The sequence below is a fragment of the Uloborus diversus genome, chromosome 5 (assembly GCF_026930045.1).
Source record: "Uloborus diversus isolate 005 chromosome 5, Udiv.v.3.1, whole genome shotgun sequence".
Lineage (NCBI taxonomy): Eukaryota > Metazoa > Arthropoda > Arachnida > Araneae > Uloboridae > Uloborus > Uloborus diversus.
Window position 1 is genome coordinate 60,773,709 of NC_072735.1, and position 25,066 is coordinate 60,798,774.

Below are 25,066 nucleotides of genomic sequence, written 5' to 3' on the forward strand. Positions count from 1 at the left end.
ATTATTTTTGGCAACAGGAGAAAAAGAAACGATTTTTTTTGTTTTTGACATGATGTGTTTATTTTAATGAGCTTATTAATTTTAATTATTATTTTTTCGTTTTGAAAGCTGTTAAAGATTTTTTTTAATGGAAAAAAGTGTATTAGCTGCTTTGTTTAAAAGGTGCTGCTATTTTATTTGTTCGTTTTTTTTTTAAATTTAATTTTTTTTTTTTTTTTTTTTTTTTTACGCATCTAATTTTTTTTAGATAAGTGAGAAATATTTTATTCCTAGAAATTAGCTTAAAATATTTAAAAAATATGTTTGAAACAATTTGCGACTTTAGCTGTTTTTGAGAATATTGATCAGGTACTAGAAAGTAGTATGGGTATACGGGAAAGTAGGCTCGTATAGTTCTAGACAGAACTTCTTGTTTATATCAAATTAGTTTTCTCTTGTTTTAACTGAAACATAGTCATACAGTCGTGGTAGCTTAAGTGGCCCATAACCACGCTGCGGCCCATAACTACTGCAAACTGGTTTCGAGGTAAATTAATCGAAAGTTAGTTGATTAAAAACGATGAAACTAAAAAAATAACATACGCTAATAAATACAAATCTTGAAACATATTTGATTGCAGATTTTAGTTATTGTAATTTATTTTAACTCAAAAATTGTTTTAAAAAATTGTCGCACGAAAGCGACCAAGAAAAAAAACAAATAAATTTAAAAAAAGAAAAAAAGTTAAGCGGTCAAAATCAGCAAAAAAAAAAAAAAAAAAAAGATTTTCTGACACGGAAGATTCTGATTTTTTGTCAAATGAGTTACACAAGACGCAGTTATACCATTGGAGGGTTTATTATTCATCTCACACTGAGACTGCAACTTTTACATAATATTTTTTAATAAACTTTCAACAATAATCCAAGTTTATGTACATCACATAGTTGCTATTTTGATATATGAGTACATTTTGATGATGCTTAAAATCACAGAAATGCCGAACCCTTTCATCCAAAAGAGATTCGAATGATAAGAGTTTTTTTCCCCTTTCGCAAAGCGTCCAACACCTTGAAAGTTTCTTTTTCACAATTCGAAGTGTTCAGACTTTCGAAAAACAAAATGCCAGTTAATTATTTCAGGATTAAAACTCAAATTTTTTAAAACGTCCTAAATTACATTTTGGCACATCCTGTCGTTCGAAATAAGATAAATAGTAGATTTCAAACTAAACGAAAAGTAAGAAATAGCTGTTCATGACCATATTAAGACATTTTACACAATACAATTGGCATTGGGCTCGTAACCGGAGGTCTTAGGTTCAATGTCAGCCGATCGAAGATCATACGTGTTTATTTATGGTAACTGAGGCACGTTAAATATGTCTTGGTCACAAAGTCTCTTAAGTTCCCATTCCAAATCAATACCCTTGGGGATGTTGGACCAGGTTTTGCTTGAAATTTGAATCTGGATCATAAAGCAGACTTGTCCTCTAGGCCCAATCCAACCGATTAAACCACGTGTATTAGTAAGTACGAGGACCCGGGAGTGTAAAGTACTCAAATATTCTAAAATAATGAAAATATGTAATTTAGAATGTTCAATATCCATTTCGAATCACATTTTTATACTTATTTTTAGTTAATTTACTTGTTCCACTGTAAGTGTTATTATGACATATCAACTATAATAAATCTTTCTATTTTTAAAGACTATCTGCAGAAAACTTATTAACCATGTCTTAAAACTTAACCTATGATTCTTTTTAAATGTATCATTTGAGTAAATGATACATCTAAAATATCATTTAAGTAATACCCTTAATTCAAATTTATTAAACTATCCTAGTGTCATTTTCATATTCGTGATTTAATGTACCAACATGTTAGCTTTTAAATTTAGCCCAACCTTAATTACGTAGACAATTTCATTTTATTTTAAAAATTGAGCTGATGCTTTTATAATCTTATTTCATGCAAACATTTTTTTTCATGGAAAAACGAAATAAAAGAGAAATTACAAAGTTTTGCTTTTTTATCATTAAATACAAACCAGCAATTATTAAATCAAAAATCTAGATACATTACTAAAATTTAACCAGTACTTTCATTTATACTCTTTCATACAATAAAAGTTTGAGACACTATGAAATAGTGAGATAATTGATGCTTTGAATTACAAAAATTTGGTTTTAATCCTGTTCTTTTTTTTTTCATTTATCTTGCTTTTGACATACGCTCAGCATTGCATAAATACGTGACTCGTTGTTAAGAGCAATTGTTCCAGCACCACCTTTGCAACGCATTTCCTGCTATGTCCGTAAACCGTTGCACAGGTGCGGAAATGACTCGTTTGGAAGTTTTAAAATTAAGCTTAGTAGCACTCATTTCGATCCCAGTCGCATTCTGCTTCCGACATCTCTTGCTTCAAAAGCAGATCTTCTACCTGCTCCGTTCGTTCATATTCTACATCTACGTCACTCTCAATTGTGTCCCTAGAGTACAAGTAAAACAAAATGTTCATTTTTACATAAGTAAGACTAAATAAATATTATGTGTCATTTTAGTTAAAAACCATAACAAAAGATATATAGGAGGCGTTTAATAAAATAACCAGCTCCATGATTGTCCAGTAAAGAGAAAGAAAAAGCGCTCTACCCACTTCATTTTATGCAGGAAATACTACTCGATTAAATAATATTTGGTGGATAACTTCATTGTTTTAACTTAACATTAAAAAGAGTTACAGATAAACATAATTTGCATTGAACTGATGCTGAAATAAAATGTTTATTTTGTTTATTTTTCTTTAAAATTCTAATTAAATTTAAGGGTTACCTCAATTTCATGCAATGTGTGAGCCCTTAAAATAAAAACTGTTGTGTAAATAATTTATTATAATATTGTTGTTGATTTTACCCATGCGTTTTAGTCTCAGTTCACTCGAGCTTTGGGTTGAACTAGGTTCATAATTCACTGATTTTTGGCTTCAGCTTTCAATCTAATTGTTAGTTTTTCGTTCCAAACTGCTCTAGCGTCGTAATATTAAGCAAAAAATATCAAACTGCATTTTTTTAAACTCTTGGATTGAGCTGGTTGAGATACTAAACGCCTGAATTATAAAACACAAGGTCGAAACAACGAAAAACCTTTTACTAAAATTACTTAATAATTGTTTGTAGTCTGTTTTCAAAGTTTTGAAAGCAAGCCTTATGTACTAAAAATAAATATATGTGCGAAAAACTCAAGTATAATTGACTTATATTTGTCAAATGTCACGTGACAAATATCTTATCACGTGTATAAGTTATGTGAGATGAAGCCAAAAAAAAAAGAAGAAGAAGAAGAAAAACCCTTAAAGAAACACTGTCAATGGGAAGATATAGAGAAAAATTGTGTAAAATAAGTATAGTAAAGTAAAGGTTCTGTATTTATGCATAATAAAATTCTGTTTTAGTTGAAAGAAGTATATTTTAGTCTAGTGGATTAGTATAAGGTGACGAATATATATATATATATATATATATATATATATATTTAATGCAACCTTAATCTTGAAGTTCCAAAAGTGCTTGCATGCCTTCCGTATTTAATAAAGAAAAGAATTCCGCTAGGTAATGAAGGTATCTGGAAATAAGAAATAAGTTGTGCGTGAAAGCTGCCTAACACGAAAATTGTCAAACTAAAAAAAAGGTTTTTTTAATTGAGGGTTGAGACAAGCAGCAAAGAGTTGGAAGAAGTTAATATAACATTTTTAGGCGATTAATGATTTCTGAGCCTCTTGTTTATATATTTTTAGTTTGTTTATACAGTTTTACTTCTAAAAAAAGGAAAAACAGAAAGAAAAAATAAATATTATTACATACTAAGTATATAAGTGCGTTTAAAGTTCCAATTCAAAGCCTGTTACGGTAGTATTTTATATTAGTAGAGATAGTTAAATAACTTGTAAATACATTGATACAAAATATATTAATAAGTACATATACTTGTAACATATGTCACAGTACTAATTTCAAGTTTAGAAAAATCAAACATGCGTGCAGGTGGGTTAAAACTACATTTGAAAACCCTTTAAAATATCTTAGCTTGAATGCACTGAAAATCCAAGTAGTAAAACAGGGAATTTAAAACTAAACACTGTGGCCTATTTCTTATCATTTAGCACTGCTCGAAATAAATCTTGAAAACACAAAGCGCTTGAACACAAATACTTGCTCCTTGTATAGCGTGCAAGTTTTAACTGTACCGTAAAGCAGAAATCATCAGTAAACACAGTAATTTCCCTTTAATAAATGGGCATGCATTTGTAAACGTAGAGTAACATGAATAACAGAACATTTCAGTAGGATGCTTCCGGACAACTATAATTCGGGAAATACATAGTTAGTTCTGTAGTCGGTACTTGGTATGCGGTCTAAAAATAACGTCTTTTGAAATTCACAGCACTTGAAAACGTTTACAAGCGCGTTATTTTCATATTTTTTGAAACGTTGTTTTTATCATAATTAAGTTTTCTATGAGTTCTATATTGCCATCTGTCTGACCTCGATCCTCGTTTACACTAAAACGCTACGCTTAGTACATACATTCACGAAAAATCTAATACGTAGCATGAAAAGTATCAATAGTAAATTTGTGAACAATATTTCTCAGTAATAACAACTTAAAGAAATCTTGCTTCTAATAGAAAATTTGTGGACAATATTGTTGAGCAATAAAAACTTAAAGAAAGAGTGCTTGCAAAAGTAAATTTGTGAACATTATTGTTGAGTAAAAAAAAACTTAAAGAAAGCTTGCTTCTAATAGTAAATTTGTGAACAATATTGTTGAGCAATAAAAACTTAAAGAACGCTTGCTTCAAATAATAAATTTGTGAGCAATATTGTTAAGTAATAAAAACTTAAAGAGAGCTTGATTCTAATAGTAAATTTGTGAACAACATTGTTGAGTAATAAAAACTTAAAGTGAGCTTGCTTCTAATAGTGATTGATTTGTGCTGCGTAAGGTCGCAATTCCTTTTGCAATATTGAATTATACTAAATTATGCTTAATAATTTTGTGATTGCTTCTCTACGACTTACAATAAACAACCATGCTTCAAGCAGAGGGGCTAAATTAAAGAAATTTAAATGACGGGAGAAATTCCCTTCGAAGTTTTAAATAAGGTGGGGTTCCGACATGTTTGGTAACGAGATAAAGTACGAAAATTATTCCAGCGGTTTTAAACTTTTATCTTTTTTCACATTCTAAAATGTCGCGTTTGATAATGTACTTCGGTTCAATCAACTTGTTCCAAACTTATAACAGTTGCAGTTTGATTTATTTTTACTACATTTTATAGTGAAATAAATTTTTTAAACCTTTATAACATTCATTCTGTGGGGAATGTGTGGAAACTACACCTACCTGCCCGGAATTTTCCAACCTCTCGTTTTTCTTTTTGTTCTAAGCGTTAGAATAAGAAAGATATTTAAAATCCTCATGTATATAATAGCCAGTGATCGAGTAACACTTCTGACGTCATTAACAATGAAACTCGCTTCACTGCATGATATTTGATAATATGTTTTGCTAATGTTTGAAATGCAGGGAAAGACTTTATTGCGACAAGGTTGAACTGGATCCGGTAACTTAACTGTTTTACTGGTAAGACCGTGTCAAGGAAGGGGAATGAAGAAACGAAAAAGGGGTCAACAATGAACGCTATCTACTGGAGTTCAGGGTCAATTCAGAGGAGTCAGAGTGAAAATTTCAACTATCAAAATATCACTAAACAGGCGATTGTTTTGTTTAAATGAAGTTAAGCAATTTTCTCCTGTCATATCTTTACGAGCAATTTTCTAGTTAAAAAATATTGAGCTATGTACCTATTATGTTTAGTAGAGTATATCGATTTTATTCAGTTCTCTCTTCTTTTACATCAATGAGACTTTACAGACGTTTTTTGTTTCTTTCTTGCGTTTACCAAAATCGATTTAACAATTTTTAAGAATTATTTTAGTCTTTTAGATGTAACTTCTGACGAAATATCATTACTTATATTATAGTACAAGCATAACATTTTTTAGGGAGAAACGTTTTAAGATTAATTTGTCTATCATGAATAGCACGGGTTTGGTATTGAGTATGCAAAAATAAATTATTCGGAATTTCGCTACGATTAATACATTTTTTTGTAGAATCTATTTGCATTTTATTGTAAACAAACATAATTTTTTCTTAAAGAAATTAATATAAATAAATGTTTATCCAATAAACGCATTACATCAAAATAAAACACTAGCGATGTGCAAACAAGCCCCCTAAACCATATGAAGTATCACTCGGTGTAATTTTCAAACCAATTAGAGAAAGAAGTTTTCACTACAGTTCTAACCGCTTCTAGTAAAGTTCCAATAAGGTGCCATTAACGCTTTATATATTGCTGATCACTGCTAACTAAATGCAATATTAAAAGGGTGCAGGTGGGAGCTATTTCTAATAGAGATACAAACAAGAGTACCCTGCCCAGTACGGCTCAATGAGACATATCCATCGCTTGTAGATCTCCTCGGGCCTCCTTTTCTCCCGGCAGCTCTGATCCTCTTCGAATTCCTCCCTCGGAACCAGAACCTCTTGAAACTTTGGTTCACTATATACACCAATGGACGGATGGGAGGACGGAAAGTTCTCGTCATAGGTCGGACACTCGACTGGGGGAGTTACAGGCAGACGTTACAATAACACAGTGCACTCGACGAGGAAGCACTAGTGTTCCTATTAGGTGGACTAGTTGCTTCGTCGTCGCTAATCAAATTATTGATTTTGAATAATTTAGGAATGTTACACATACATAACTGTTGTTTGGTGTTAGAAAACTGAATATTTTTTTTTTTTGAATCTATAACTCATTATTAGCATCAAATCAAATGTTCATTAAGGAGTATCATCTTTTTTAAGGATTTTTGTGGTTTTATTTATTACAAGAGTTACTCTATAAAGTAATTCGTCTTCCTCTACCGTATTTATCTGCACGAAATTTAAATAAACGTGAAGAGGAAAAAAAAATTATTTCACAATTTAGAAAATTAGGAATGTTTCAACTTGAATGCAGAGAAGTAAAAACGAAGTATACTTATCTTCTGTGAATTATTTTTTAGAGTTTTCTGATATACAGAAATGCATCAAATAATTTTTCTTATATTAGTAATTTTTTCTCAGAACGTTTATCTTTGGCAAGTTACAGAAAGACTTAAATCTTTGATTCACTAGACAGACCGGTGGGCGGATGGGGGGACGGAAAATCTCGTCATAGGTCGGACACTCGCCGTTGCTACTTCAAGATCAAAGCATTAATTTTGAAAAAAATTAGGGGCGTGACATATAAATAACTGATTTTGAAAAATGCAAAACTAAATATCCAAAATATTCATCAAGAGCTTCAGGGCAAAGATTCATCGAATCTGTCTATTTTTATTTATCTAATATAAAATTCGTACTGTAGAGGAAAAGGGTCGTTTTCATTGAAATTTATATTTCTATAATTTACCAGAACGTAAAAAATATTTGAACTATAATTTCATTTTTCAGAAATATAGGAAATATAATGCTGGAAAATACAGACCGGGCATACCTAGGTTACGGCAATTACATTCTAAAGTTTTGCAAAAAAGAAATAAAATTTAAATTCCTTGACTCCGGTCAAAAGATTGTGAATAGTGAATTTTTTATCTTGTGTTAACTGATGTTCTTGTAAGAAGCACTTTGTTCTAAAATACATTTCTATGAGAAAAAAAGACAAAATGCCAATTTAAATGAGATAAAAAGACAAAATCCAGAGAGCTACTAAATAAATGAACATTTTAAAATATTATGTGCTCAAAATGTTTTGGGAGTAATATTTATTTCAATTTTAAATTTATTTCTGACATTAAGAGTTCACGTTATTTATTTTCTGAAAAGCTTACTATGCATGTATGATAAAAATGCTACCGAAAACGCAAATATTTTGTTTTGTACAACATAATAGCTACACTTATTAATTATTGATTAAAACACACACACACACACACTCTTGAAAATCCAATTAAAGATTTGAAAACAAACCTTAACTACTACTTTTGAATATATTCAACAATTTTGTACACATTAACTAAAATGACGTAGCTTATTTCATATTAAAAAAAAAAAAAACTACCAACTCTATGCTCATATTTTTATATTTTTTGTTTGCTAATCTTTAGCTGGTTATAATTGTTTTTTCTTAAATTTTACTAGCACAAACAAACGTCTGCAGTGCTTGCTAAAACTTATTTTTGAGTATCAAGTAAAACTTTCTACGTGCTCCTGCAATGCTATCAAACTGCTCTTTACGTCACAATTAAAAGTAGTTAAAAATACGGAAAGAAAAATTAAGACTTACTAGCATTAGATGTATTTCTTATTAAATACTCATTTTACATTTAGCATCTAAAATGAATTTGTACATTTTGCAATTTCAAAACATCAGAATTGTGCTGAACACACAATAAATAATTTATAATAGAAAAATCTACTGTATAATCTACTTATTAAAATATTGATCGAATAAGGTATACGTAATAAGCGAACTGTTCTTTTATGGAGCATAAATAATCCCATTTTTATTTGAAACTCATTTTATACTATATGAAATTATATCAGAAAACGTTGTATAAGGTGGTCATGAATGATGCGAATATGTACTATTTTTATTTCTGAAAATTTACTTTAATGCGTACAACAATGAAATGTTAACTAAATTATTTTTGTTCAACGAATAAAAGGGCGTAATAATTTCAATTATATGGATTTTATTAGAGTCTCTAAAATTTCAGAATGTTCCGCTGGTGGAATTTTACATTTGCAGTAAAATTAAACTGATCCAGGACAAAAACAAGGAAATTAAAATAATATTTCTATACTTACCAATTTTTTGATATGGATCTATTTCCCGGCTTAGTATAAGCTGCTCTTGAAGACTGCAATGAGATTTTAAAAATATATTTGTGTTTTTTTTCTTTTCAAATGAAATCATGTATCATTCAATAGAACTTATCAGCCAATGCTGCCGTGGGCAAGTAAACAGCAGTATCTGTAGAAATGAGTTTTCGACACATTTGAAGAAATTCGTTTTGTATTCAATACTAACAATTTACTGAAATTTTGGAATTAGACGTTTTTTTCGCACTTTGTTTTCAGCGGAGGCCTAATGAGCAAGCTTGTACTGCCCTTTACTAGCCCACGGTAAAACATAAAAGTAAAATTATTTTTGAAATAGGTATTTGCTTGGTTACTCTTTGAATTGACTTTTTGCCATTCAAATTGCTGTCCATTATGTTTACTATATTCGTGTAACGTGTGGTTCGGTTCATCGAAAAGCACGTTTGCTTTGATTTTTGGTAGGTTATCCTTCCTTCATATTAAATATAACACAATACTTTGAATATTTCATATAATGCAAGTTAAATTTTAGCAGTGTCGTGTAATAAAAAAGAGACTAAAAGATAATTTTGCCTTATAGCTAGACTAACGTAAGTCCAAAAACGCTGATTTTCATGTTATTACTACAATGTATGTAGAATTTTATTTAGCATCGAGCCATAACGACGTAATTGCATTAAATAAAACTTCCTTCATAATTATTTACCAGTGCTATAAGAGAGCTAATTCTAACCATAGTATTCACCAGACAAATGTAAACCAGACGTTCTCCTGAAAAATAGTGATAGTGTGATTTACACTATTTTAGCTTTGAGGTACAAATATAAAGAAATAAAATGCAAAATTTATAAGCTAACGCACTCAAAAGTATTTAAATTTTGTAACTTTTAAAATTTTCTGGATTTAAAATTTTATCATTATTATTATTATTTTTTTTTTTCGTCTTGAAACAAATTTTAATGAATCCCGATTATTAGAATTACTTATAAATATATAAGCACAGCTTTCTTAAATGAAAAACGTTATAAAATAAAAATGTTCTATTTTGAGTATGATAAAGTGGAATTTTTAAGATAATTTTGTAAGAAAATTAAAAAAAAACACGCATTATTAAATAATGCAAGGAATATGACAGTTTGAAATTACTGATCGAATCCATTGTTACTGGTATGCAAAAGAATGTGCTAATATTTTAAATCTGATCGCCTTAAGAAATCCATTTCCTATACCTACTAATCTCCCTTTACTTCTTTTAAAAGTAAGTCACTAACCTCATAAAACAGGTGAGGAAAAAAACTGTGGGGCATTTTCTACAACTAATGCAACATTAACATTAAAGCTTTTAAGAGTCTTAATGGTTTCTTTAAAATACAGATATAATGCCTAAAATAAAGATCTTTCAAGGAAGTCAAATGTATTAAGTTAACGTTGCCACTTTTTTTTTTCTTTTTTGATGATGTCTGGTCATGTTTAGATTAAAATACATTCTGTTCAGGATTGGAACAAGTCAAACACATGTTCCAAAAAAATTGCTTTAAGCTTTTTAATTAATTATTATTATTATTTATTATTATTATTAATAATATTGTTATTATTACTAACTTTAACTCAAATAACATGTATGAATACACCAAACAAACAAAACCATTAGGCAGGAAAAGAGTCAAATTCACTTTTTATTTCAAGAATGGAATAGTGCTCAAACGTGAGAAGTAAGTCACAGTGAATCGATTAGTGTTTTCCTTTGTATGACTCATGACTCATCCCTGAAGTTCACATATTCATTTTGATAAAGAGGACATTTTCCATTCCAAATCGCGTTTATGAAATTCAGTTCAATTTCGTGATTTAAAACGTTGTTCCTCCAGTACCTAATGTTCGCAACGACTTTCTTAAATCGCTGTTGATAAGACTTTGATTTGTATAACAAGAGTAGAATGCCATCGAGTGAAGTCAGTGAATTCTGAAAGCAAGCAGATACATTAAAAAAAAAGGAAAGAAGGAAAAACTGTACCTATCCGTTTTAAAAAACAGGACTCACTGGGCTGACGGAGATGCCTTGTCACACATTGTTTCTACTATCGGAAATAAACATATGCATTATTTCCTTTGAGCTCAACCAGATTTGAATCTAATTAGCAAGAATGTTATCGATCTGCAAACAACTCGCCCGAAATTGCTTTCTAAAAACAAAAGCTGGCAGTGTCCGAAAAAAGTCCCCCCCCCCCCGCCAGAAAAATCGAAATGGTTTCAAATACGACATTGAATAGCAGCAGTATAGTAAGATATGCCAGGAGAACTCCACTTTTAAACTGAAGTTTGCGTTTCAAACTATTTCTCAAGTTAAGAATCATGCGGTGAATTTCTTTTTTCAAATTTAATCCCTCATAATAATTAATTAAGTTGAAATTGAATCGATTATTTCAGAAAGAGTGTGAGTCCAATGGATTTCCGAAGGACTTACACTCTTTCAGAAATAATCGATTCAATTATGAAACCAATTACGATAAGACAAAAGCCACCAGGTGGTCTAAGCAACGCTTTCTTCTTACTATGTCCTAACTAATAGGTGAGCTTCTTTCCCGTTTTGAACTCACCAAATTGATTTTTTGTCTCAACAACTGGACTTCAAATGGATCAAATTCTGTTTCTGGTCAAGTTATAGTATACTTTTAGTTACTTTACTGAATTCTTACGTAACTTTTAACTTGTTTTTCAAACTTAATTGCTGACGTTGGGCTAACATACGACCTAAGCTCTATTTTTTAATGCATTCTCCTAGTAGAAAGCCCTGATCTTGTTTGTTTATGTGCCATTTTTTTCAAACTAATAAAAAGGGAGATTTTCCTCTAAGCGCTATCACCCATTCAACTAAGTTATACCATGTCGCTAACAGCATATGACAACGTCATAGGCCTTTCAGTTTTATAGGCACAATAATCCATTTACTTGTTAGTTCGCGCTCGCAATGAGGGGGAGAGAGGAGGAAGAGGTGGAGGAGGATATTCGGAAAAGAACCTCATACTGAGCCGCTGCGTTGTCTGGGTAGGATCTTCGGCTGTAGTGCAGATGGCCGAACGTCTGAAGCTCCCGGACTGTGCCCTGGGAGCTCTCGGTGTCCGACTCGCATCCGGGTAGCCGGAATGTCGCGTACGGGGCGATATCGTCCTCGTAGTCTGCAAAAGAAGGAAATAGAAAGAAGAAAAATAAATGATTAGTTGGTTTAGTGTACATAACATTCTTTTATACTTTTTAACAGCTCCTTTAAGGATAGCATAATATAAGTAAGGAATTAGTTAAAAATCAATCATCCATTTAATGTTTTTATGATATTATTTTTGCGCAGAAACAAACAATAAATTGCTACATTTAAATGTACAAGAAGACATACAAATCACGATAAAGTATAGAAAAGAATACAAAAAAAGGCTAAGAAATTTTACGTTAAGAACATATTTCAGTCACATGCATTCAAAATTGAACTTAATAGTTTTAAGAAGTTTTGTAGTTTTTTAAAATGAAGGCAAAATCATTAAAAGTCATTTCACTCAGGTTTTGAAAGGCGAATTTACTTATTGTACTGAAGGAGAATTTCTTAGCTTTTTCTCATATATATATAAAAAAAAAAAATATTTAAAAATTGTAAAAGTTACTATCCTATTAGGCATAAAATAGAGAATAATCTACACTTTAAAAAACACCGTTGACCGTTCATTAGAAAAACTCTAAGAAACTAGTATTCCATATTTTTTTTTACTAAGGATACAGCTCCTTCTTAACTACGATTATTTGAGAAGTAGCATCGTTAATGTTACTTAAGAAGAATCTGCGTTAATTGAAATATTTGTGAAAATCCAGTTTAATAAATATCACACTTACAGACACACAAAAACACACTACCACCACCACACACACACACTTATTCCAAAATGACATTTTCCATTTGCCATACATTGGATCTTGTCATCCATTGGATTGGCAATCTACTTTGATTTTCCAAAAATGGTCAAAATGGACTCATCGCATCTGAAAATGCAATTTTGTCAAAATTCGAAATACGGAAATTTTTACGAACTCAATACTTTTTCTGTATATGAGCCATAAAAAAGTAAAAAGATATGTAATCTTAAAATTAAAGTGATTAAGAATTTTAGAAATTAGTTAAGTAGGAAGAAATGGAAAAACTACATGATTTTCTATAAAACAAATCCTATTCCCTTCTGTCAGTTGTTAGAGTACTATGTCGGGAGTTTTTAATGATCTTTATGGAAAGACAATATTTAAACTCGCAGTTCTTAGACAGGCAGAATTTTATTAGTTTAGAAAAGTCAAGGAACAAAAGCTCAGTTAATTGGTTAGAAGCAAAAGATACTTTTAACTAAAATAGTTAACAGAACAGGATGGAAAAAATAGATTGAAAAGGGTCTACGAAACAGCAGCTTTAACCTTGAAATGTGTACCAAACGAAAAAAATAAATAAAGAATGTGAAATAATTATAGCTTAACCTTGATCGCGTTAAAAATAAATTCAAGAACTCAACGGGATAAAATGTTCAACCGGCTACAATAGGATCTTCAATAAAAAATATACATAAACGCATTGTATATTAAGTTGAAATAACAAAATTTGAAACAATATCAACTTAAACTATTGCGTTCATCTCAATTTGCATGCACTGTAGGTGTGGAGCAATGCGACTCTAAGCTTGTTACACATTTACTCTAGTTTAAATCAAATGCACAGTTCATGCAGAAGTAAATATTTATCATGTAATAACTATAGACTCAAATTTAATTTGATTCGGTTGCACGAACTGCATTATAGTTACTGAAAGCGAACTGATAGTAAATACAAAGTAGAAAGCTGTTCAAGTGTAACCCTAACATGAACAGAACAATTTAAAAGAAAATTTTAAACTCAGTTTCGAATTTAAATATGTTAGCTTAATATAATCGCAGCATTGAAGAACAGGAGGAAACTTGAATTATAATTAAAAATATAACTACTAGTTTCTCATATTCACGTAATTCAGCAACACATAAATCACTTTGCTTATAAATAAATGGTCCTGAGAAGGTAAGCCATAAAAGGTTGAAGCGGAGATGTTTATCTTTCCGACAGAGTGGTTTTAAATATTTGTTTTAAAGGTCAAACGTTCAAAGAACGTTACATGTACGTTTCATAATTTCTATTATTATTAAGCACGTATAGTAATGAACAGTGAAATAATATTTCTTAGTTACAATTTAATATGTGAGCACGTTTTTCAGAATTTCATCTAAAAAATAGATTTTTTTGAAGTTATTAAGCTTTGAAACTCTCAAATTCATTATCAGTAGCTTCAAAGCTGTTTATTGCTAATCCAATGCAAAATGAAAAACATATTTTTTTTCTTTCGATTTCATATCTATAATATTACGATTTCATACACTTAAATCGTACTAGTGTATTATATTTCTTGCTAATCTAATGCAAAATGAAAAACATATCTTTTTAACCGATTTCATATCTATAATATTACGATTTCATACTCTTTGCTTGAAATAAAATAACATAATTTATTATATTTCCATCCAATAGAAAATAAACTATTTCTTGAATTTAGTTTCAGGCAAATTCAAGAAATAGTTAAAAAGCAGGTTCCTTTCAAAAAGAGATTCAACATTTGTTAACTACCAAGAAAACATTAAAAGTTACTATGCCTCACAATGTCCTTGTTCCCCAGTGGCATTCTGGCCCTGGTTTCCTTGAGGTATTGGTGCTTTTTGGACTGCAAGTTTGGTACATAGATGTCTCACGAATGGGAGCGTTGTTGCCTTCTGCATTTTTCTTTGCTGCTTGATTTGGCATCAGTGGCGCAGCGTTTGGATTACCACCTCTCCGTTCGTAATAATCTTCTAAATAGGAAAAGAAACGCGCTGATATATTTTAAAGACCATTTCACATTGCAGCGGCAAGATAATTTCTTACGCATGTGTTTAGTATTGTAAATTCACTTGTAGTTTCTCTAGGGCATAAAAAATGTTTCTATACGATACATTTTCAGTGTTAAATTATTTATTTTGCTAATGGGCGATTCTCGAAAAAATGTCCCGTGCGTGACGCTATTTTTTTATTTTATTCAAGTAAACTATTAATTAAACATGGGATTGACTGTCATGCTCTGATAGTACTTTAAAGCATGTATTATTCCCACACAGCATTATTTTTTGAAAGCTTTGGTTAGCTGGAAAAAATTAAAAAAACTTAGCGTTACGCACCGAACATTTTTTCGAGAATCGCCCTAATGTAGCAAATTTTTGCTATATTATTATACTTAGAGCCTCGGGGGCAAATTTTAATGTTTTTACTGCACTATATTTGCTGTGATGTACTTTATATTTTACGAATATGGGTATTTATAGATAAAAATACATATTCAAGCAAAAATCTAACGTTACTAAAACTCTAAAAATAAAGTAAATGATGAAATGCTTAAAAAAAATGAAGCTTTAAATTTGACCTTCACCTTAAAATTTAAGGGAAAATATTTACCTTTTTTTCGAATTAATATTTTAAGACTTTTTTTAAATCGTAAGTTGGTAATAAATTATCTTTAAGATTCGGGAGTTGCAAAAACAGTTTAAGTTTTGCAAGTAAATTATTTAAAAACAGGAAAAGAAGACTATGTATTTTTGCTATCTCCTAGGAAGTGAGCAACAAGCATTATATAAAATTATACTCTACCTCCGACATGTCTTTTCTTCACGCAGACACAAACAGCAACGCCGATTACAACTGTCAATGCAACAATCGCCGCTACGACTGGAACAATAATATTAACATCTTCCCAAATGTTTATAGACTCTCGACTTTCCAGTATCAAAATAGGTGCCACTGTACCTGTAAAAATATTTGATTTTTCTTTATACAGGACACGCTGATTATGTACAACTGTATCATTTATACGTTGGCGCCAATGTGGTCCTTAGGACCCTAACACCTCCTAAGAATGTCTATGCGACAGCATCAGAGAGTTTTTGTACCATTGCCTTTTGAAAATTGCATTTTGTTATCCTTACGGTTTTCTTTTTAGCTAGTCAGATGTAAAGCTGCGTGTTGGATTAGTTTTCAAAATGGTGCAAGCTCCATTTGGAAAACTAATCGACATTAAATTCCCTTCTCAACTGCTATTGCAATTTTTAAAAAATAAAATGAAAATATTGCATTAAAAGAAAAACGTCTAGTTTACGTTTATGCAAAAATAAAAAAAAATAAAAAACAAGTTATGAAAAAAACAATAAAGAGGGCATAATATTTTTTAAAAATAATTAATAAAACAAATTCAAAACTAATAAAATTTAGCCCAATAAATATTGTGAAACATAAATTGGAAATTCGGGAAATTAGATGTTTAGAAGAATTGGTCCGTTTGTCGGTTTTTTAGTTCTTACTAATTAATTTCAAGCGTATTATTGATTTGAGAGAGGCAGTTTTCAGCTGGAAAGGTAGCAGGCAGCACGCACCTCATTCTTATGTTTCATTTTCTGAATCAAAGAAGTAGAAGTTGTTTTAAGAAGTTCGGGGGGGGGGGGGGGGGATATAGAAAAAAAAAACATTGGGCTTAACGGAAAATTTTGAAATCTTATCTAACAGACAGAACAAGCAAAACATGTTTTGTTCAAAACTTATTACTATACACTTTCTATAAAGCAGGGAGTGAGTTTTGTGAACAGCGCGCTGCATTCTTAAGTCACTTGCATTCTTGGCCTCTGTTTCTTAGAATATTAACGAACGCACTCAACAGCCGATTCCAATATACTAAGCACCCGCACTTTCAAACACCCGAACCGCTGATTGAACCACTCTTGCTGCTACAGGATGACTTCAAGCTGTGGTTTGAGATGTCTGACATTATGTTTGAATCGGCTGCTGAATACGGCCATAAAACAGAGCTACAGCCATAGTGCAGCACACTGTAAGAAAACTCCAAAACGTCGCAGGTTATTTCCAGATATTAATTCAAGGTTTCAAGTGAAAAACAAATATTTTTGCGAAAACTTTTCTGTATTGCTTAAGAGTTTTATTGTTCTGAAGTTATTTTTTTTTCAACAAGCGGGAAGATATTTTATTGGATGTATCGTCTACAGTTCTGATACGGACTTTTCAGATTGACATCCCCTAATGAGGTCAAACTGCAATCTTTGGATGCTACTACAGAATGGTAGGTAAATAAGTTATTTGGTTTTTGCCGGCAATTTTGCAAAAGCTTGCCCATATTTTCTAAAAGGCGTGCAATACGTGCATCAACGTTTTCTGAAAACCTTTTCTAATTAACTCTAGAAACGTGTCTGCCTTTTGTTAGAAAAGTTTTGAAATTATTCACAAAGAGTCCAGGTTAAATTCAGGAAGTTAATTGACTCCCTTATCGTTTTTTTTCTTCTTTTTCACCGTAAATGTCACAGACAGAAATTAGTCACACTCCCTGTTCATTATTATCCAGGAATGTTTCAGATTTTTTCTACAGTACGACTGTAGTAGTTCCATACGTGGCAAGCTACGTTTTTTAAGCGTTTATTTACTTTCTTTGAAAAAACAAAATTAACTGACAAAATATCGCTTACAAACATGATTAAAGGGACGAAACTATTATAAGTTGAACGAAAAAATATATAAAAAAGTTTTAACAGAAGAAAACGCTATTCACAAATAACTTCTTTTCTATCTACACATTTCTTACTTTCATTAGCATTAAAATTTATTTGAATCTAAATTAACACATTTAGCTAAAATAATTTTTATCATTTTACATAAAAATACAATTACTTTAAACTAAAATAAGCCTTTTTATTTTATATTAAATAATCGTTAGTATTTATTATACGAGGCAGTGAGAAGCAAAGGGATGTAAGTGACACAATTAAAAATTTGGAGAAAACCAGTACACATGGTAGGTGAACCTCTCCTCTGTCTTGGGGCAAGATATGGCACTTGTAGCCCTGGTATTTGCTGCTATACAGCATGACTTAGAAAAAAAATCAATGAAAGCTTACCTAGGATGTTATCTTTAAACGCGTTTTACTCAAAACTTGAAAATGTCCACTCACATCCCTTTGCTTCTCACTGCCTCATGTATTCTATAATGCTAGTTATTTAAGGTTAATCCGGTATTTGAGAAAATTTCTCTTATACACAGTAAAAAAATGTGTAAGGTTACCAGTATTGATGGATGTAACGTTACGCAAATTCTGAAATGTGTCGCATCATTGTTTAAAACCTAATATTGTTGGAGGAACCAATGGTTTCAGTAGAATTCAAAGCGCATGCGTCAAGATCAGAATCGGAATAGAGCAGGTAAACTTATTAGCGGATCGTAACCCGACCTCGGTAGCCGAGCGGTAGAAGCTGTTACTTTTCGAGTCAGTGAAATTTGCAATTCTGGGTTCTGACACCAATTAGCTCATTTCCTCTCTTAGTGCAATAAAAATATCTTGTTTGTCTATTAAAGTAAAAAAAATATGGTATATTAATATATTTGGTGGATATTGGTTGTTTAAAAGCATGAACTTGTTAAATCGTTTAAGTCAGATGAAAGCATAATTTTTGCTAATGTGTAACCTTTCAAGCAAATTCTCTGTAAGCGAACAGAAAATTCTGGTGTAACCTTACGCAGAAATGAGTGAGACGTTACGCTACAGTTACATTACCATGGTGGAACAGTTCACAAGCGATGTGTAATCTTACACCAGTTATATCAGTTAAGTTACTCCATAGTAGTGGAGTAACTTAACTCCATTTTATGGAGTAAGGTTACACAAAATCTTTTACAGTGTACTTCTTAATTATTTAGGCGTTTGTTCTTCCCGGTGCATCCTTTGAGCCGAATAATATTTGAGAGAATAGTATTAGTAATTGCCTTGTTTCGCATTAAGTTCAATAATTGTACACAACACATATATTTTATTCCTTTTCCACAGAAATGATTCAAACTTGCTTTGGAGGAAAAAGAGAACTCCCTTTTAGACAAAAAAAAAAAATCTTTTAATTTTCTTTTTTTTTTTTAGATAAATGTATTAATATGTATTTTAAAACTGAGAATGATTGGAAAATATGTTTAAACATAACATACGTTAAAACAGCTTATTTATAAGAAACATAAAACAGTTTTATATCTTATCTTGATGAAAAAATACTTCTTTATTGGATTATTCTCACATAAATCCACGCGTTTTGCTTTACTGTTTAGGAGCTTAAAACCGCTACTGTCAGAACCACGCTTTCTTGGTTTTGAGATATTTAGCCTAAATATAGCTGCTTCCCCCCCCCCCCAACAGGGGTAATCACTTTAAGTAAAAGTGTTTCTGCCAGAGTGAAATAATTAAAAATTGAAAGAGGAAAAAAAGGTTAAAAAAATAAAACAATAAATTTAAAGCTTTTTTCCCCTAACGGGCATGTACTTAAAAACGTGCATCCTGCTAATCAAATTAAACACATCAAAAGACATTCGATTTCAAATAAAACTTTACTTAACTGATAATGGACTCCAAGACACTGAAATAGCATCACGTTTTGAAAAGGGAATGCATTCAAGACGATTGGTTAAAACATTTTTTCAAGGCTGATGAAAGAAGTTCATCGATATGTAATCAAAAGGAAAAGAGAAAGAGTGAAAATGCGCAGTGCTTTTAGCTTTTAGAAGCTCTGAATGTTTATTGCTAAAGAGATAGGTGCTCTAGTCAACTTGAAACGACTATAAAAAAACTTTTTCAGTTAAAAAAAATGAAGTTTCTTAAAATTATATGTGCTCTTTGGGTCGTAATTAGTGGAAAATATCGATATGTCTAAAAATTTATAGCAATCATTTTTTCACGAAATATTGGTACAACTACTGTATCCGAAAATATATAGTTTTTTGCTGCTTCTCGTTTTAAGGAAATTAAAGACACAACGAAATTTCTTTCTTTCAATTGAACGTGATAAATATTTTGCATCGTCTTTATCTTACCTATTCTAATAATAAAATATGGATGTCGATCAGTCTGTCTGTATTTCGTTTTAAGTTGAGACAAATAGAGTGAAGATAGGCAATCTAACTTGACTGCCAATCTACTTTCCACGTTTGAGCCAACACTAAGCTCGACCTTAGCGCAGGGGATGGAAGGAATTATCTTTTCCTCGCTTTGCCACTGATAAAATCACGTTCAAAAAATGTGTTTCTACTTGAAAAAGTAATAAAAACTCAGTTACACGTTTCATTTGTAAATCCACAGCAGAGATGGTCAGATTCGTATTCGTAAATCCGAATCCGAATTCGATTCACAGTACCTTAATGTGTCAATCCGAATACGAATACATTCGTATTCACAAGTGTGAATTCGAATAGATTCATATTTGCAAGTGTGAATCCGAATACGAAATTCGGATTCATACCTATGAATCCGAATCTGAATCTATTCAGATTCAGACCTATGAATCCAAATCATTTCTGATTCACATCTGTGAACACGAATCCATTTGGATTCACACTTGGATTCACTGAAAAATTCAATTCAAAAGCTCAATATAAATAAATAAATGTCTGTCTATACCTCGCTACAGGTCGAGTTTTGGGTGTGTTAGTGAATTTCTGAAGAAAAATGACGATATTGTTATGTGTCCAAAAATTTTAAAAGTGGAATTCTACCAAAGTAATGTAAATTGAAACTTTGATTTGTTTACATAATTTTACCACAGATTATTCATGTGATGTTTCAATCTGATGTTGCTGTGTGATGTTAACACTATTGTGTATGTGAGAATCTTATGAAGTCACAATTTTGAATTCATAAACCCTTGATATAATGAACACACACTGTATAACAGTATCTTCCCGTCCCCTTGACAACGCAAAATGTTGTGATATCCACCTTTTTTTCTCGCATTTTCTGTTTTTCGTGAAACATTTGGTTAGTAAACTCACAAGTAAATATAATGTAAACGCTAACTTGATTGAAAGGTTGATAAACTTGATCATAATACTAATTTGTTAGTCAAGTGCCCATACTTGGCAGGCTATGTGAGTTGAACTTTGATGTATCAGTTTTATGGGCTATTTTTATGAGTTTGAAAATTTCAAAAAAATATGCAATTTTTAAGTATGGAAATAATTTTGGTTACCTACGCAAACTGAGCAGCATTAGTTTGAATTCGTTTCACAATTCGTTTCGAAAAAATATGCAATTTTTTTGGTATGGAAATAACTTTGGTAATCTACGCTAACTAAGCAGCATTAGTTTGAATTCGTTTCACAATTCGTTTCAAAAAAAAAAAAAAATGCAATTTTTTAGTATGGAAATAACTTTGGTAATCTACGCTAACTGAGCAGCATTAGTTTGAATTCGTTTCACAATTCATCTCGATTTTGTACCTGTGTCTCTTTTGGGCAAATTCATTTGCACCCAACTAATTCAGTTGAATTTATTTATTCATAAATTTGAGAAATTGCAAATATGTTCCACACTTGGGACAATGTTCCAAGTTAAGGAATTAAACCATAAATAGTGTGTATAAAGAATATTGAGGAAAAAAACTGCATAATTGTATTAAAATAAAAGCGTATGGATACAAAATTTTATAAATTCAGTGATATTTTGATGACAATAAATATGTCATACCATAACAGGACAGAACAGTTGGCATTGGGAAAAAAAATTGAAACTATTCATGAACAAAAAACGTTTCGTCAAAAAAAAAAAAAAAAAAAAAAAGAAAAGAAAATACATTTGTTGTGTCTATGATATTTTTTTTAAAAGCTTTATTGGGTTGTAAAATAATTTTCTTTAAAATGACAGTCGGTGTCCCAAACTATTATCTTTTGCTGAATACATGAAACAAAGATCAAAATAAAAAGTATCCCAAGTTAGGGAGGGAGGTCCCTAACTTGAGACAATGAACATTTTTTTGTTTTATTTTTAAAGGGACAAAGCTACACACTTATACGTGGTATTGAAGGGACGTAGCAAGGCACATCCTGAAAATAGAATACTTTGTTCGAATGGAAAACGTATGATTAATATGCTGGTAGAAGTAAATTTCAAAACTGTAACAAGTTTGGGCCCTTGACTGTAAGAAAATTAGCGGAAATTTTTTGCGTTTATGACCATAAAATCATGATTTTAAACTTTTTATGGACTTTTAAAACCTGGATCTAGTCGTATTTGACTTGGGGTTCCAAATAGTAGGAAGTTCATTTTCGGGCCAATTACTTAGTTTGAAGCCAATAAATATACATCCAAAAACTCGCTAACACCCAAAATTCGAACTGTAGCGAGGTACAAACAAACATTTATTTATTTATAATGGCCTTTTAAATTGAATTTTTCAGTGAATCCAAGTGTGAATCCAAATGGATTCGTATTCATAGATGTGAATCAGATATGATTTGGATTCATAGATCTGAATCCGAATAGATTCGGATCCGAATTCATAGGTATGAATTCGAATTTCGTATTCGGATTCACATTTGCAAGTATAAATCTATTCGAATTCACACTTGTGAATACGAATGTATTCGTATTCGGCTTGACACGTTAAGGTGCTGCGAATCAAATTCGGATTCCGATTTTCGAATACGAATCTGCCCATCTCTGATCCACAGTAACCTTTTGTGAACATTTTTCAAGAACAGTAGCATAAAAAGAATTTTATTGAAAACTAAAGAAATTGGCACTTCAATCGACTATAAAAAATTTTGAAAAATATTCAAGTAACATTTTATTAAGAAATTGAATCATATTTTTCTTCAGTAAATAATTTTTATTAATGATACACTCCTCCCTCCTCCCAAAAATGTCCAGAATGTTGTCGCGATCAACTCAAAATGGGCTTTAGATCGACCGATCGATCGCGATCGACGTGTTGCCTACCGCTGCGTTCGATCAAGTTTCATGACACTTTGTGCACTTTCTTTTTAAGTTTGGGGATGCCTATCTTGAAATGTACTTTAAAAAATGCTTGTTTTTCTGTTAAAAAATGTGTATTAAGTTGTAAAGTGAGTCGATTGCAAATAATTTCTTGATCCGACCCCTTATAATACATTACCTGGTTTTATAAAACTCTTCTTCTGTTGCGATAATCCTTTCAGCGAGATTTCTGAGCATTTAAGGCATCACGGTTGATCTTTTCCGAAATACCCTTCGCAGCCTTGATGCAGTACGCTTTGACTTTATCTCAAAACTCTGCCCTTTTATTTTTTTCAAGTAAGGAAACAATAATATAATATAGAAGGCACGTAATATCTATAGGGTACCTATATAGTCGTTTGAATCAGCCAGAAAAATGGTCACCAGACTTGGACTAGTTTCGTAACTTCGGATTATTTTACCACATTCTTCTGAACAGCACTTTTTAGAATGTTTCTTGTCGGAGCAGTTCAATAGGCACTAAAACAACAGTCTGATCTCTACAGATCACTTTCACAAGATCATTTGAGGCAGTGAGAAAAAAAGGATGAAAGTGACAAAACTAATTTTTTTTGTAAATAACTAGCACAAGTGGTTGATGAAACTCTCCTATGTGATAGTGCTTGTGATAGTACCGGTAACTCTGGTAGGCTCTTCACTTCAAGTGCTATATCATGGGGACGTTACCAGACTGACAAATGTTATCAGGCATATATTATAACAACATGTTTAGCTTTTAACTTGAAAAGCATGATATCGTGAGACCCTAAATAATAAAACGGATGTTGAGTTTCAGACTTTTGAATGAAAAAAAATCAATTCTTTTTCAGCACTAGTGCAGTTGGAGCAGAAAAAAGTAATATACCATTCACAATATAATTTGAAATTTCGCTTGATTATTTTTCTAAAAAATAATTTACTAGTAAGTACAATTAAAAATTACCTCCTTCTAACGTTAATGTCGCTATCTCATATTCTGCAACAGTAGATCCTGCCACATTGTGCGCCGTCACTCTGATACTGTACCAAGTTCCTGGGCTTAAATCCCGAATGACGATTTTATCTTGCTGCTGGCTGACCGAACTTGCCGCCATCTTCCAATCCGTTGTATGAAGTCTTTTGTATCGAATAACAAATGACTTAATTCCACAACCACCGTCTTCCCATGTTCTTAGATTAACTGTTAGAGAAGTTGAATTGGCTGCAACGAATGAGTCCTTGTCTGGAGCAACTGGAGCTAGGTAATAAAATAATAAATAAATTACCACGTCTTTCAGTGGCTGATGTGTTTCAAAAAATGTATTGTATTATAGGTATAAGTTATAAGCCATTCAATCTTCACGTAACAATTCTAATTTGACTTGCAAGATGATATTAAATATTAAGTGAAAGTACAGCTGAATCATAAATCTATCGCATAACGTGAGTTTAATGAATATTAAGGAAGATCGCAACTATATAACAAAGTTGTAAGTGAAAATATGAGTTAGAAAATACCTACTGATCACTGAAACTACTAATACCACCAAAAAAGTATTAATTTTCAGTAAAAAAATTCAGTTTTAAAAACCTGGATAAGAATTATTGTGAATCTCATTAATCGCTGAAGAAGTATAATATTAAATATTTGTAGAAGAATAATAATTTCTAAATAATCACTTTCATAAAAAGCGACATATTTTTTACCTCAATCTCAATTATAAAATAGTAAAAGGAATGCATCACTTTAGCAAGTTGGGGAAACTTCTGACGGTGCTTGGTAAATTCAAATAAGTGTTGGCACTAAGGAACAAATCCAAAAAATCCGATAAAATATAAATGTTTTTTAAAGCTAAATATGTTATCTAAGAAAGTTTGATTATCCTAAAAAGTACAAAATAAGATCAGTGCATGATTTATTGGTTACACCATTCAATAATTGTAGTCAATCCTAAAATCTTCATATTAAAGTTAATTCTAAAGCTACCAATAAAATTAAAATTAGTATTTAGTCAAGAAATGTAGGTATAGTAAAAGCTATTTGTATAAAGCTGAATACCGCTGCATTTTGTGTAAAATTTGCTCTAGACGTACATGTACCCAACCTCTCCCTGATATATAGTAAAATATTTTCGACTAAATTTTTTTTGATGAAATTTAAGATTTTTTATTGGGAAATTTTTTTAGAATTAAAGTATTTCAATTTTTATAGACTCTAAAGTTAAGTTGAGGTGTCACCCAAGAG

At 31.2% G+C, this 25,066-nt stretch overlaps 1 protein-coding gene across 1 annotated transcript in view; it reads right to left on the reverse strand.

The window, feature by feature from the left end:
• Nucleotides 1-842: 842 nt before the first annotated feature.
• Nucleotides 843-25,066, reverse strand: part of LOC129223373 (cell adhesion molecule Dscam2-like) — a 280,334-nt gene continuing 256,110 nt past the window's right edge. Inside the window, 8 exon segments of the mRNA XM_054857953.1 lie at nucleotides 843-2,474; nucleotides 6,485-6,674; nucleotides 8,908-8,960; nucleotides 11,948-12,098; nucleotides 14,631-14,653; nucleotides 14,655-14,820; nucleotides 15,650-15,805; nucleotides 23,786-24,079. Of these exon segments, the coding sequence (XP_054713928.1) occupies nucleotides 2,354-2,474; nucleotides 6,485-6,674; nucleotides 8,908-8,960; nucleotides 11,948-12,098; nucleotides 14,631-14,653; nucleotides 14,655-14,820; nucleotides 15,650-15,805; nucleotides 23,786-24,079 (1,154 nt within the window). The 3' untranslated portion in view covers nucleotides 843-2,353.